General features: G+C 46.3%; 1 protein-coding gene across 1 annotated transcript in view; it reads left to right on the forward strand.

Moving 5' to 3' along the window:
* The window catches only part of PRKCH (protein kinase C eta), a 193,085-nt gene that overhangs the window by 102,539 nt on the left and 77,072 nt on the right, over window positions 1-13,474 (forward strand). The window contains exons 4-9 of the mRNA XM_080927265.1: window positions 345-379; window positions 3,307-3,395; window positions 5,003-5,132; window positions 7,216-7,343; window positions 9,425-9,568; window positions 9,738-9,911. Coding sequence (XP_080783391.1) covers window positions 345-379; window positions 3,307-3,395; window positions 5,003-5,132; window positions 7,216-7,343; window positions 9,425-9,568; window positions 9,738-9,911 — 700 coding nt within the window. The remainder of the gene's footprint in view (window positions 1-344; window positions 380-3,306; window positions 3,396-5,002; window positions 5,133-7,215; window positions 7,344-9,424; window positions 9,569-9,737; window positions 9,912-13,474) is intronic.

Here is a 13,474-nt window from a genome sequence, read left to right on the forward strand (position 1 = left end):
GGGGAGCAATGGAGGAGCTCCTGGCTGAGTTGAGCCTCATCTACATGGATTGCTTTTCACCAAGGATTTAGGAAACAGCTGAAAGTAGGAGGAATGGGAACCTTCATCCACCCCCTCTCCTGTTTATATCACCGGGAGCAGTCTAATCCATCAGCCGGTGTTCTTTGTGCCTCCCGTTAATAAACAAGGGCTCGGAACAGCACGCTGTCCATGCCTCTTCCCTGAAGAGATGTTTTTCATAAGGGACCAGGGAACACACTTATTCTCGAGAATTATAATTATAAATGTTATTACTGAACCATTTGACTGACAGTAATATTTTTTTTTCCTTTTGTCTTGAACAGGGGAGTATTTGGGAAACAGGGTTATCAATGCCAAGGTAAGAACATGTTTAATTGTATTTCTTGGTGAAAATATGATACCAACAGAAAGCAGGCCAGGCTGCCTCCCATCAATACTGGGATAACTCTCCACAAGTCACACGGCACCCGTGGGGGAAACTCTAGTTCTCACCAGACCCTGGATGTTTTTGACAGTATAGAGGGAATTTGTTCATTTCTAAAAGTCAGGACACCCAGAAGAGCTTTGCAGCTTAACATTGGATCTTTAGTAATCTGAGAGGGCTAAGAAGGAGGACCAAGGTGTACAAGGGTGCGCGTGCCTAGTCTTGGTTTTCACAGTGCACCGTAGACAGAGACGTCTCAAGCTGTGCTCATGCATAGGGAATGGAGGCTGTTGTCCAAGTTAGCTTTATCTTCTTAGCTTTCTGGTTTTAGAAAAACAAAGACAAAACAAAACAAACTCAGAAAACAAGGGACTGGAGATTTGGCTCAGTGGTTAAGAGCACTGTTGCTCTTGTAGAGGATGCAGGGTTGACTCCTGAGCCGCTCGCACTATGTGCAGCTGCAGTTTAGAGGATAGGATGTCCTCTTCTGGTCTCCAGGGGCATTACATGCTTATGGTGCAAAAATATAGTTGCAGGCCGAACACCATAAACATAAAATACAAATTAAATACATTTTTTAAAACGAGATATTAGCATGTACCAGGCCATGCATGGTTTTATCCCTAGCCCAATGAATGAATGAATGAATGATTGAATGAATGTGAGGAAAACTTCATAATTAAATAAGGTTCATTTTCATAATTCTAAGGTAAAATCAACTTAGTAGCATTCTTGAAGATTTCAAATTAAGTAAAACCAGTGTGTAAGCAGCTTCCTTCTGTGTGGTTGTGTGGGCTGGGCTGGGTCCACTTGGCCCTTCATGGGGCTCCTTCCGTTGGCCTGAGTGTGGTCTGTACACGCAGTGCTGAGCAGCCTGACTTTTACTCTACAGGTAACTGCTAACAGCACCACGCATTCTACAAGCTAGTCCACATGTGAATAAGGGAAATCTTCCTTCTGTTTTGGAGGAAGCAATGCAATGTGCTTTTTTTCCACTTAGGGGAACTGATTGAGACACACTCTTGAATCTAATTTTTTTTTTTACTTTTAAGTATGAAAAATTCCACTGAGTTCTCAAAGTTAGAGAAAGAGCATGTAAATTAATATAGCAATTGTAACTGACTTACAAATGCAAATTCAGCCCCAAGTGAGAAGATAGCTCACAAGGTAGGTCGATAACAGTTTTTAGCGTGGACCTGTCTAATACAGGTGTGTGCCCTCTAGTGATACATCCACTGTATACATTCTTATATAGGTTGAGAAGCTCTGGATATTCTTGGTTATGATTGACAGATTAAAATATATGATTTCAAGGGAAGTCTGTCGTGTTTTTTTTTCTCTCAGTGTAGTGCTGGGCCTTTTTACAGCTGACTTCCAGCAGCACCTGCTTTTTAAAGAACAGGAAAGAAAATTAGTTAGGAGGCATGAGAAGGTTTTGTTTACATCTCACCGAAGGACATAAAACCAAATGCCTGTAGGAGAGAAGTATGCAGGGTCCACCCTCATCAGAAACACAGGGTGGTGATTTAGACAGAGCAGACTTGAGGCCGAAGAAATGGTCAGAGCTAGAAAGGCCACTGTGTGGTAGTAACAGGGCCAGTTCTCCAGAAAGACATGAATGTGGTTGATAAATACATACCTAACAGGTGGGAAAGTATGTGAGAACTAGGCCCTCAGACCATGAGGAGAGTAGACAGGCCTACTGCTGTAGCAGCTCTGTTGATCATTGCTAGCTTTGGCAGACAGAAAAACTGTAAGGCTTTGGTTGATCTGAACAGCACTGTCACAGTGTGATCAGACTGACATTGGTGGAACGCACCAGTCAGCAGCAACAGACAACACATTCTTCCTAAGCTCACATGGAACATTTACCAGCAGAAAATACATGCTGGACTTTAAACTATTGTTAACAAGCATGAAAACAAACACACAAACCAGAAAGCACATGACTCATGCTGTCCAGCCAGCCAGCGGCTCAGCATGTAGAAGGATTGTTCCTGTGCAGCCCGAGAACCTGGAGTTGAACCCTGGATCCCACTAGGTGGCAGGGGATATCCAGATACACAGAGACCTTGAACTCACAGATCTCCAGCTGCCTCTGCCTCCCGAGTGCTGGGATTAAATCCACATGCTACCATGTCCAGCTACTGGCTCATTCTGTATAAACTACGCCCTTATATGGCTGGAAATGGGAAAGCACAGTGTCAGAGTTCTAAATATTCAGGCAGCTGGCTGAGCCATTCTGCACATGTGTACTCAATTGCCCATTCAGCACCAAGTATCATGCTAGGAATTCTGGGCAGGCCTCAGCCACAAGTGGAAGATTTGAAGTAGGAGGCAGTCTGGGGGGCTGTAGGATGTCAGAGGAGGAGAGGCAGTTTTGGGTTCAGAAAGGAGCAGATACAGGATATTTTCTTGGGTGGGATATTCTTTAGGTTTTCTCTTGTCCTAAGTGTTAGATACCATTACCAGGCGAGCGGGCTGTCTCAGATAGAGAGGCAGAAAAAGACCATATGGTTAGTTTTGATTAAATCAAATAGGTCCCATAGGAAAATCGTGAGGGGTCTGGACACTGTCGATAGAAGGGTTGAGATATGGAACAGATAATGACCAAGGCCATCTGTGGAAGGCTCCCTCTGAAGGTGGGTACAGGAAGGGGTGCAGTCAAGAAGCTGAGGACAGCTTAGGACAGGACGGCAGACCGCTTGAGCGTAAACAAAGGCCTTGTTAGGATGGTGTCAGGAAGGATGTGACCAGACATCCAAGCCAAGTTTCTGGCATGAGCAGCTTTCGTTGACGGCTGCAACTGGCTGTCCTGGGAGCCTCTGATAAATGCATAATTGCTGGATTTAATTTCCCAGTGTGCACCTGCGTCGTCCATAAACGCTGCCATCATCTAATTGTTACAGCCTGCACTTGCCAAAACAATATTAACAAAGTGGATGCCAAGGTAAGAGTGCTGTTCTGCTGATTAAGCATTATTCACTTTCTCTCTCCTTCCCTCCCTTCCTCTCTGCTTCTCCCTACCCCGCCCCCCACCGGCCCTCCCATAGTCCTTAGGACAATGGTGCTGCTGAAATTGTATTTCTGTTCTTTTGTAGTATGACCTCACTTTACATAGTAGTGACTTTGCCTTACTTTGACAGAATGCATAACCATAACTACCCATACTAACATAGTATATGGATAGTAACTCATAACTACCCATTGTAACCCGTACTAACAGGAGAAAAGGGTTCCGCTTCATCTTCTGGTTTTAGATGCTTCAGGCTGTCAGAAAGGGGAGAGCAGAACCATTTCCAGCAGGATCAGGAAGAAGCTAAGCCCGAGACTTAGGGCAAAGTATGACCTGCCAAGTTCTGTCACTATGAATGGACTTTAAAAAAAAAAAACTGGGTGCCACCGCTCAGTGACTCTGTAGACATGTTTAGTGGCTAGGGACCCTTGAATTCTGAACACAAGCTCGTGAGACATTTAGCACTCAAAGCATAACACCTTGCAAGGATCCAGTCAGTGTTGAGCTGAGCACAGCTGTGTATACCGTTTGCACTGCTCTAGAGAAGGTTCTAGTTGGGGGAAGGAGGCCTGAACTTGTGCAGGATCTGGATTTTCTAGTGCTGTGGCCTCCATTAATGATCTTCTGTCACCTTGGGCCTGATCACAGCCTCTGCATCAATCTGAAACATCTGTTCCTCACTCATGTATATTAGCAGCAGTTAAATAGAATTGTCAAGTATTCAACTGTACATAATGCTTGCTAAGCAAAGAGACACCAGGCCTCCTTCAGCCTTGTAGGGACTCCGGGAAATGTCCATGTGTGTAAGTTTCGGTTGCATTTCCCTGGGATGGGCACATGTTCAGAATTCAAGAGGGACCAAGCAAGGGAAGTGCTGTTGACATGTAATGGACTTGCAAATGCTTGGGAAAGTCCAGTTTGGGGACTCGTGACAGTAAGCATGAACGATAGGGAAACACACAGAAAGACATGCACCAAGGCTCATAAAGGAGAGAGGCCAAGGAAAGTCCAGAGAGGGGCAGTCATTGTCTTACCTCTCCTCGAGCTGCACCTGTAGGTTTTGCTTCAATTCGTGAGGCTGACCAGAGAGTATACGGTGAGGAGGAACCTGAGAAATCACTCATAAGAGACCATTTCATCCACACTAACATCATCTATATGCAGATGCCAGATAAAGGCTGGAAAGGCTGAGTGAGCTGGCCACTGCCAGGTCACCGTGGAATGGCTTCATTCAGTGACACCAGGTTTTCTGCGTGACGCAGAGAGTATTGAGATCCAGATATAAAAGATGACGGGCATGTTAATTTCACCTTCTGTCTTCAAATGGCGAATGGTCCAACACATACCTTTATCTTAGTCCCCCCCCCCCCCCGTCTTATTCATTAACAAAATGTGCTAAGACCAGACTAGTAGGATCTGAGCATAGTACAATAATATACCCAGCTCATGTGTCATCATAATCCTCACCATTGCCACACTGCCACTGTGCTCATCACAAAAGTCATTGCGTCTAGAGCTGAGGTGTCCTCCTGTTCTCCCAGATCGCAGAGCAGAGGTTCGGCATCAACATCCCACACAAGTTCAACGTTCACAACTACAAGGTGCCTACGTTCTGCGACCACTGTGGCTCCCTGCTCTGGGGGATAATGCGACAAGGACTCCAGTGTAAAAGTAAGGAGCCCTGGCTTCCTCCTTCTCCCTGACAGCATCATGGGATAGATAAGCCTTTGAAGCTCTGTGGGTTTATAATCCGACCTGGGGCTGATGATTTGCATATCCATAGCTGCATTGCGGTTATTTAAGTATCTAAGTATCGTTGGTTGGGCTGGAGTACTTGTAAAGAGAACTGTGTCAGATCCCTAAAATAATACAGATTAAATTGGATGTTAAATCTGAAGATCTACGGTGCTAGTTGTTAGCTGAGTGTATGTTTTAAGATGCATTTGAAAGAGGGGTTTGAAAATGGGCTCTCAGAGAGAGAAGGTGGGAGGGGATTCGGGTGAATGGCCAGGAGAGGAGGTTTGGGTTCTAAGGAAGGTTTGGGCTCTCACCAGAAGTAGGCAGCAGTTTGAGTTGTCACATTAGCAGGAGCTGCGTGGGTTGTCTGCAAGAGTCCTGTGATGTGACTGAAGACGCTGGGAGGGCAAAGAGCGTGAGCTGAAGCTTTGATGGTGGCTGGCAGCTCACCAACTGCAGCCAGTGCTGCTCAGAGCTCTTCCCTTTTCAAAGGCTGAGGGCGGTGAAGGCCAACACCTGTTTTGTTAGGGGTTGTGGAGCTATTGGCCCGGAGTCATTTCCCATTAATATGTGATTATGGCTGTCTTGGGGTGCACCTGAAGCCTTGTGTGATGCACACTAAGATGACAACTTTCATTGGCTGTCTGGGACAGTCAAACTGTATCAACAAAAAGAACCAAATTCTAGCAAGGCGCAGTGACTCATGCCTCTAATCCCAGCATTCTAGGAGGATCGTCGAGGGTTGATCTATATATAGTGAGGTCCAGAGCAGCCTGCGGTGCAGAGTAAGAAGAAAACCAACGTAAACAGCACATCTCTCTGCCCCTGTAGCATTGTTTTTTCATTCACCCGCCACAGCAGCAAGCGCAGGTCAAGCAGCGCCTTAGCTGGAGGTGTTGCTTGTTACCTGTGTCAGGCTCACCCGAGTGGGCCACTTCAGTTTTCTTGTATTACTGGCAAGGATACAGATCCACACGGGAGGCTCATCTGTGTCCCTCTGTCCTCAGATACCCAAGAGCAGCGGAGCTGCAGTGACTTGGCTCCTGTAGCTTTTGTTTTTATTGTCACAGGGTTTTCCTGAAAGGCCTTTGTAGTTTGTATCTCTCTGGACCGATCAGTTTCCCCCAGAAGCTAATGGAGCTTAAGCCTTAGGGCGTCTCTCTGCTTCACGTGATGTCTTTTTCATAAAGAAAGCTTCCCGAATGACAGACTCAATCCCCATAACGTCTGGATTGTTCTGTGCCTCCAACGACGGAGTGACCCCATCAAAGAGACATTTGTCCCACATGGCCTTCCATCAGCGGGACCCACTTGAAGAAACATGATAGTCATTTATTTGTGCCGATTAAACCTTGGGGCCGTCATTGTCATGGGAGCTTCGCACGTACAAGAAATGCAGCTTGCCTTGCTCACTTCTCCAAATGTCATTCACCCTGATCTTCAAACACTTTAAAGTTTGCTCTTTCTTTTTTTCCATCCCTATAAGTTAGAACCACAGCCCTCCCAGAAATGCTAGGAGTACCGCCCGCCGCAGCAGAACCCGAAAAGAAGCTGCTCCGGCCCTTCTGAAACCCAGTTTCACCTTGTTTAACAGTGCCCAAGCTGCAGCCTGGAGACCGCTGCCTTTATTTCACTGGGGAGAGGGAGTGAAGTCAGTTAGCATGATTCTTTGTAATCTCATCGCCCGTGACTGTCACGTGCTGAGCATCTTCGTCTCTGTAGTCTCGGCAGCAGCGACTGTTATGCATGATTTAGATGAGTCCATCCCCTTCAAACTGTGGTGAAGAGAGTAGAAATCTATTATTCGACGCCTGTTACTCCTTAATGTTCTGGGGTTTCTGCCTCTGCACAGATCAGAAGTAGACAGAAGGCCAGGATTTGTTCGAAGCGCGAGTTTAATCTTGGAGGTCAGGCTGTCGTCTTTTCCTGTCACAGTTCTTAAGCTACCGATGTTCCCTGAGAGCACCTGGTGTCTCGGTTCTTTGGTGAATCTGGATTCTGTTTTCTTTCCCTCCAGTATGTAAAATGAATGTACATATTCGGTGTCAGGCGAACGTGGCCCCAAACTGTGGGGTGAATGCGGTGGAGCTTGCCAAGACTCTGGCGGGAATGGGTCTCCAACCCGGGAATATTTCTCCAACCTCGGTGAGCCCTTTACCTCTGGTTATGTGTTGTAGGTTGAAAGGTATTCAGGTGTGGTGACCTTAAATAAAAGTCCAGGGAAACATAATCTCAGCAAATACGCTAAGCAAGTCCATTGTGCTAATAATAATAATAATTTTGTCTCACAAACTAGGGTCTAAATAGTTATGGCAGGAAACAGTGAGATGTATGTATATCATGAAGGAAGAGGAAGGACCCACCCCCTCCCCCTTTAAAGTTAGCTTCCCATCAATCTGGCCTGGTAAAAAACTCAGAATCCAGATGTCTAGGACCCACCCCTGGCTGGTGGCCAATCTGGACAGCTGGCTAGTAACCACAGGACTCAGCTTCCTTATCTCCAATGGGATTGAAGGTGCCCGTGTCTGAGGTTCTCCACTTCCCTGGACCGCAGCATGTGTCCAGGCTTATGAGTTCAGTCAGCTCCTTCCTCAGGACACCTGGGAGTGGGTGGAGTGGTTTGGTTGCCCTGGCTGTGTTTTGTCCTGCAGCCTTCCTAAGTGACATCCAACTGATGCTGTTCATCAGAGCCCTGAATGCTACTTAATTCCTAGTGTTGTCTTTCTGGTCCATATCCCTGGAGGCTGGAAAGTAGCCAGGTCTGGATGGCTGTGGGATCTGGAGGCAGGCTATGTGACAATTCCAGAATGGGCAGTGCCTCCTTCTCTTTAAAACCAAGTTCTTTAGTGTTATGATATTTAATAGTGGGGAAAATGGACCTACCTGTCCACAGCACATTTTTTAAAAAAGAGAATTATAAGTAACCAAAGAGAAAAATGGGCTAAAAAAGGGAAGAAATAAAGAAAGAAAAGAAAAAGATTAGGGGACTATGGCTTTGAGTTTTCAGCTCTAACCAAGAATGCAGGTTAAGGAAGTAAAATTTAGCTGGGACCACTTTTCTATCTTTGAAAAGTGTACAGTACATTAGGGGGGGAAGATCCATAAAAACTGCTGTGTTTTAAATATAAGCCATTTTATTGTTTTGCTATGACTGTTTTGTGGGGTTAAATATACAAGATCCTTGAAGGTTTAGGCTGTGGCGCAGCTGGCTTATTTTCAGCATTGCTGGTAAGTTTCTGTAGGGCCTGAAGTCTAGACACATCCTCCTTAACTAGATACGTGAGAACTTCAGAATTCGTGCTGGGGAACAGCTTAGAAGTCGAGTGCTTGTCTAGCGTGTATGGGGCCTCGGGATCCATTCATATCACCTCAGAGGGCAAACGCAAACAAAAACAGCCTCCTGGAGGCTGGAAAGATAGCTCATCAGTTAATAGAGAGTTCTGCTGTTGAGAGACCAGTTTTCAGCATCTATGTCAGGTGGTCCACAGACGTCTACCTTCAGCTGCAGGCTTTTCTGGCCTCTGTGACTCAGGCACACATCTGCAGATGCCCATGGGAGCACACACACACACACACAAACACACACACACACACACACACATACACACACACAAATAAAAACAAATATTTTTAGAAGTAGCCTTGAGTTCCCTGGGGAAAAAAAAAAACATTTAAAGATGTAAAAAGCCAGTGAGACCATCTTAAAATAATACTGTGTACAAAAAGACAATAATTTATGAAAATATGTATCTTTGTACATTGTTTTAAATATGTATACTGCTGGGATTTTAAGTACTTAACATTTACCTATCATAATTATCATTCTATTTTGCATTGAATTTTATTTATATAATTTAAGTTTTTGTATTAAAAAAAACAAACAAACCATATCCCTGTCTTGCTGCCAAGATTCTGAGCAAGCATGAAAACCACCCTTTGTATAAAGTGGTCACTAGGTGACCCTCCTAGGATGGACTGCTCTGTGGTGAAGCTATTGCAGCAGAAACCACAGTGGCCAGCCTAAGGCATTGACATCTTCCACACAGCAGTGCATACAGACCAGAAGTGAGTGGTGAGGTAGTTTTCAGTTAAAGAAGCTGAACATCTGCCCAGGACTGGCCTCCTCACATGCTGGGTGGAGGCTGGGGCTGCTCAGACTAGGAAGGTCCCCCCATTCCTACCCACCTTGAGGTCACAGCATAATTTATGCATTCCTCCTCTTGTAGAAACTCATTTCCAGGTCTACACTAAGACGACAGGGGAAGGAGGGCTCCAAAGAAGGAAATGGGATCGGTGTTAATTCTTCCAGCAGATTCGGCATCGACAACTTTGAGTTCATCCGGGTGTTGGGGAAGGGGAGCTTCGGGAAGGTGAGTCTGGGCTTTGGCCGGCTGGATTGAAGTAACATGTGTGTTGTGTGTGTGTGTGCGCTGTTTGTGTACATGCATGTATGTATGTGGGTGCACACCGAACCTTCTCACGTGTACCCACGCCCTCAGCCCTCCAGTCTCCCTCATGCTCCCTCCTGCTGTGCCCTAGGTAATGCTTGCCAGAATAAAGGAAACGGGAGAACTGTATGCTGTGAAGGTGCTGAAGAAGGACGTGATCCTGCAGGATGATGATGTGGAATGCACCATGACTGAGAAGAGGATCCTGTCCTTGGCCCGCAACCACCCGTTCCTCACCCAGCTCTTCTGCTGCTTTCAGACTCCCGTGAGTATGGCGGGTACCCCCCCACTAAGAGCACGCCAGGTGCTCTCCCTCAACCCCGGTGACTGTGATGGTGCTCCCTGCCTCACAACCTCCTATCTCACAGAGATGAGATAATAGTGAGATGTTGAGGATGTCAGGGAGTTGTCTGGAATAGGCCCTCAGGGCACTGGCCATCTCTGACAACCTGGACACAGGTGATAGGAACTAGTGCATTAACCCCATGGAAGGCTCACCTCGAGGGTTGTGTTCCCTGATACTGAAAAGGTCTTTGTACATAAGTCCCCTACAGCAGAGAGGTTACAGAAGTCTGGGGGTAGAGTAAATGTCATGACTTACCTTGGTGAATTTGGCTATGATTCTTATCTAAGTTCTGGACAGGCTTGAACCCGAAGGAAAAGGGTTGAGAACTGCATCTTGAAGGACCTAGAAAGAGCACCGTGGTTTGATTCATCCCAAGACCTTGTTCCTAGCCGTAAAGACTCTGCCTGGCACCTTTACTAGTCTTGGGACTTGATGGCTGTGATGTCAAGAGAAGCAATATAGAGTCCTTTTTTGTTGTTGTTGCAGTCAGTAGAATACTGAGCTAATGATAGTTTAAGCAAAAATCATGGTGCTCTTGGTTCATTTGGACAGTAGTTCATGTTAATCAACGCAGTATAAAGTTGGGTGGTGATCACTCAGATTGGACCCATTGCCCAGAGTCATTGGCTGTATCTTCTACTTGGTGGCTCACAGTATTGGGTAAACCTATACACTTTCACAGGACAGCATCCAAAACGGAGGGTATGGGGTAGCATGGGCCAGTATCCTTTCCTTGGTCTATTAGGTCATCTTTTATAGCAGCAGGAGCTGAGAGAGGAGGTATCTCACCAAGATGAGCCAGTGAATCCAAACCATCTTACACTAACTCTGGTCCATTCTCTGGGCTGTCGCTCTGCTGCCTTTCTAGAATTGGGTCCATAATTGGGCAAAGACGGAAGTGACCTCGAAGAAAGCACCCAGGTTCCCACAGACGGGTCAGGTTTTTCTGCTCTTTGGTAGACTGAACCCTGATCATACCCTTCTGCTGTGTTGCCATCATACTGGTGATGGAAACGAACAGCTAAGCTGAGGCCGTAAGTGAGACTTCAAAATTGCTGGCAAAGAGAATGCTCCCCACGGTGTGTAAACAGCTCCCGCAGAGCTGGGCTGAGGCAGAGCATCCATTGTGAGCAAAGATCAGTAGGTGTGAGACTCAAAGATGAGGCCAGCTGGACTGTGACTGCTCAGGGCTGTAACTTCAAAGGCCAGGCTGTGGAATGCAGCAGCAAACCTGAGAAGAAACTGATGAAGAGAAGGGACAGGCCAGGTTTGATCCCAGAAAGCCAACTTCTTTAGTAGACAGCATATGCGTCCTCCACGTGTCTTTGTTCTCACTGTCACGGGAAGCCTCTCGAGGAATTTTTGATGCATTAAAGGGTGATGAATATCACCCTTTAAAAACTACAAATTCTGGAAAGTTCTGCAGTGCCTATTGAGCAGTTGAGAGCACTGGTTGCTCTCCTAGAGGAACCAGGTTCGATTCTCAGTGGCCACATGGTGCCTAACATGGTCTGTAACTCCACTTCCAGGGATACTGATGCCCTCTTAGGACCCAGCAAGCTAATAGCATGCATGCAGTGCACAGATGTAAATGAAAGCAGGACATCCACACACACGAAATAATTAGAAAAATAAAGACACAAACAAGACTATGCTTTGACTAGGATTGCACTCATTTTTTAAAACACAGTGGTTTAGTCCCTGGGAGCTCTCAGGATGTGTGTGTGTGGGGGGGGGTGTCTGGTTGGTTGATACTGTTCTTCTTACAGGGTTGCAAACTCCTTCAACTCCTTCAGTCCTTTGTCTAACAGCTCCTTTGGGGACCCTGTTCTCAGTCCAATGTTTGGCTGTGAGCACCCGCCTCTGTATTAGTCAGGCTCTGGCAGAGCCTCTCAGGAGGCAGCTATATCAGGCGCCTGTCAGCATCTGTTTTTCCCTCCCATTGAAGGTCTGACGTTTGTCCACAGGGTGGCAGTCGTGACTGCAAAGCAAAGTGGTCTTGATTTCTCACCACCAGTGACACTCTGGAGCATTTTTAAAGATTGTAGGTTACACAGTGCTGTCTTCCAAACAAAGACCAAAGGGGAATGTTTCCGACCTCGATGTTAGAGGATGGAAAAAGTGATGGGAGCCAAGGAGCAAATGAGCTGCTCTTCACATGGCTAAGTGGAGACAGGGCCTCCATTTCACCCTCTGGGGACTATGGGACTCAGTGCTATACTTCCATCTGGAAATGCCCTGTGTCCACTGTAAAGCCAGCTATAAAGGACTGGAGATGCTAGTCACTGTGAGGAATGGCAAATTTCTGCAAGCCATGGCTCCTCTAATGAGAAGTTGGGTGCTCACTTTGGCCTCTGTCCTCTGAGGACCTCATCCAGTTAGGGCACTGGAGTTTTCCCCAAATGGCCTGCCAAATGCCATTCCATTGGGAGGGTCCTTGTTCAATAATGTGACCTCTGTCATATCTGGCCCAGTGGAATCCCTGTTGCTTAAGCTCAGAGATGGGAGGAACTCTCTAAGAGCCTCTTGGTCTGGTAGTGTTGGAGATAGGGTTCAGGTATAGGCCAGGCTGACTAGCCCAAGGGTCATGTGCAGTCTCACATCAGCTACTGAAGCATCTGCCTGGAGAGATGGAAAAACATTGCCCTCAGGACTGACTATCCATCCAAGTTCTCCCTGGTGTCCCTCGGTCTAAATACTGAGTGTGCTGTAAAAGCCTTTTCTGTCTCCAAGTCCTGGTCACAGGATGGAAGTGAGACCTCTGTGAGGATCCAGGGGGAGGGTAAAGGGACTGCTCACAGGTCTGCAGCAAGGCTGACTGGCAGGCTGCCTAAGCCCCAGTGGATGACGTGACAGCCGTGTTCATTATGGGCACGCCACTGGACTTAATGGGTTATTTGGAAAAGGGGGTAGGGATTTGAAGCTGGAAGGAAGATATATTGAGGGGCCTTGTTAGAGGGAATGGAAACTTAAGATTAAAATTCATTGCACACATCTATGGAATTTTCAAGGAATAAAAATTCTTTTTAAACCTAAGGCTGCTCTGTGACAAACCCACTTCTCACACCAAGAGCAACCGTCCCAGAGCTCCCCTCACAGAAACCATAAAATGGGAATTCAGGAGCTCCTTCTGTTCCTACCAAAAAGGAAACAATAAGCAAATTTCAAATACTAGATACTTTTTCAGGTTTTAGGCATAGATTTGAGAATCCATTAAACTCTTTGGCCCAAATCTCTCCTTAACTATTACTGTTTACAAGGGTAGAAATGAGTGAGAGATCTCAAACCTCTCCTGATAGCGTCAGGAATAACAATATAATATGGAAAGATGCTTGGTTTGGGGATGGTGAGGTGTCGTAGGTAAGGGTGCTAGCCTCGGCGCCTAATGAGCTGAATTTGATCCCTGGGACCTACGGGAAGAACTGATTCCCTAAAGTTGTCTTCTGATTGCATGCATCCACACATAAAGATGCACACACGCA

The sequence above is a fragment of the Micromys minutus genome (genome assembly GCF_963924665.1).
Source record: "Micromys minutus genome assembly, chromosome: 1".
NCBI lineage: Eukaryota > Metazoa > Chordata > Mammalia > Rodentia > Muridae > Micromys > Micromys minutus.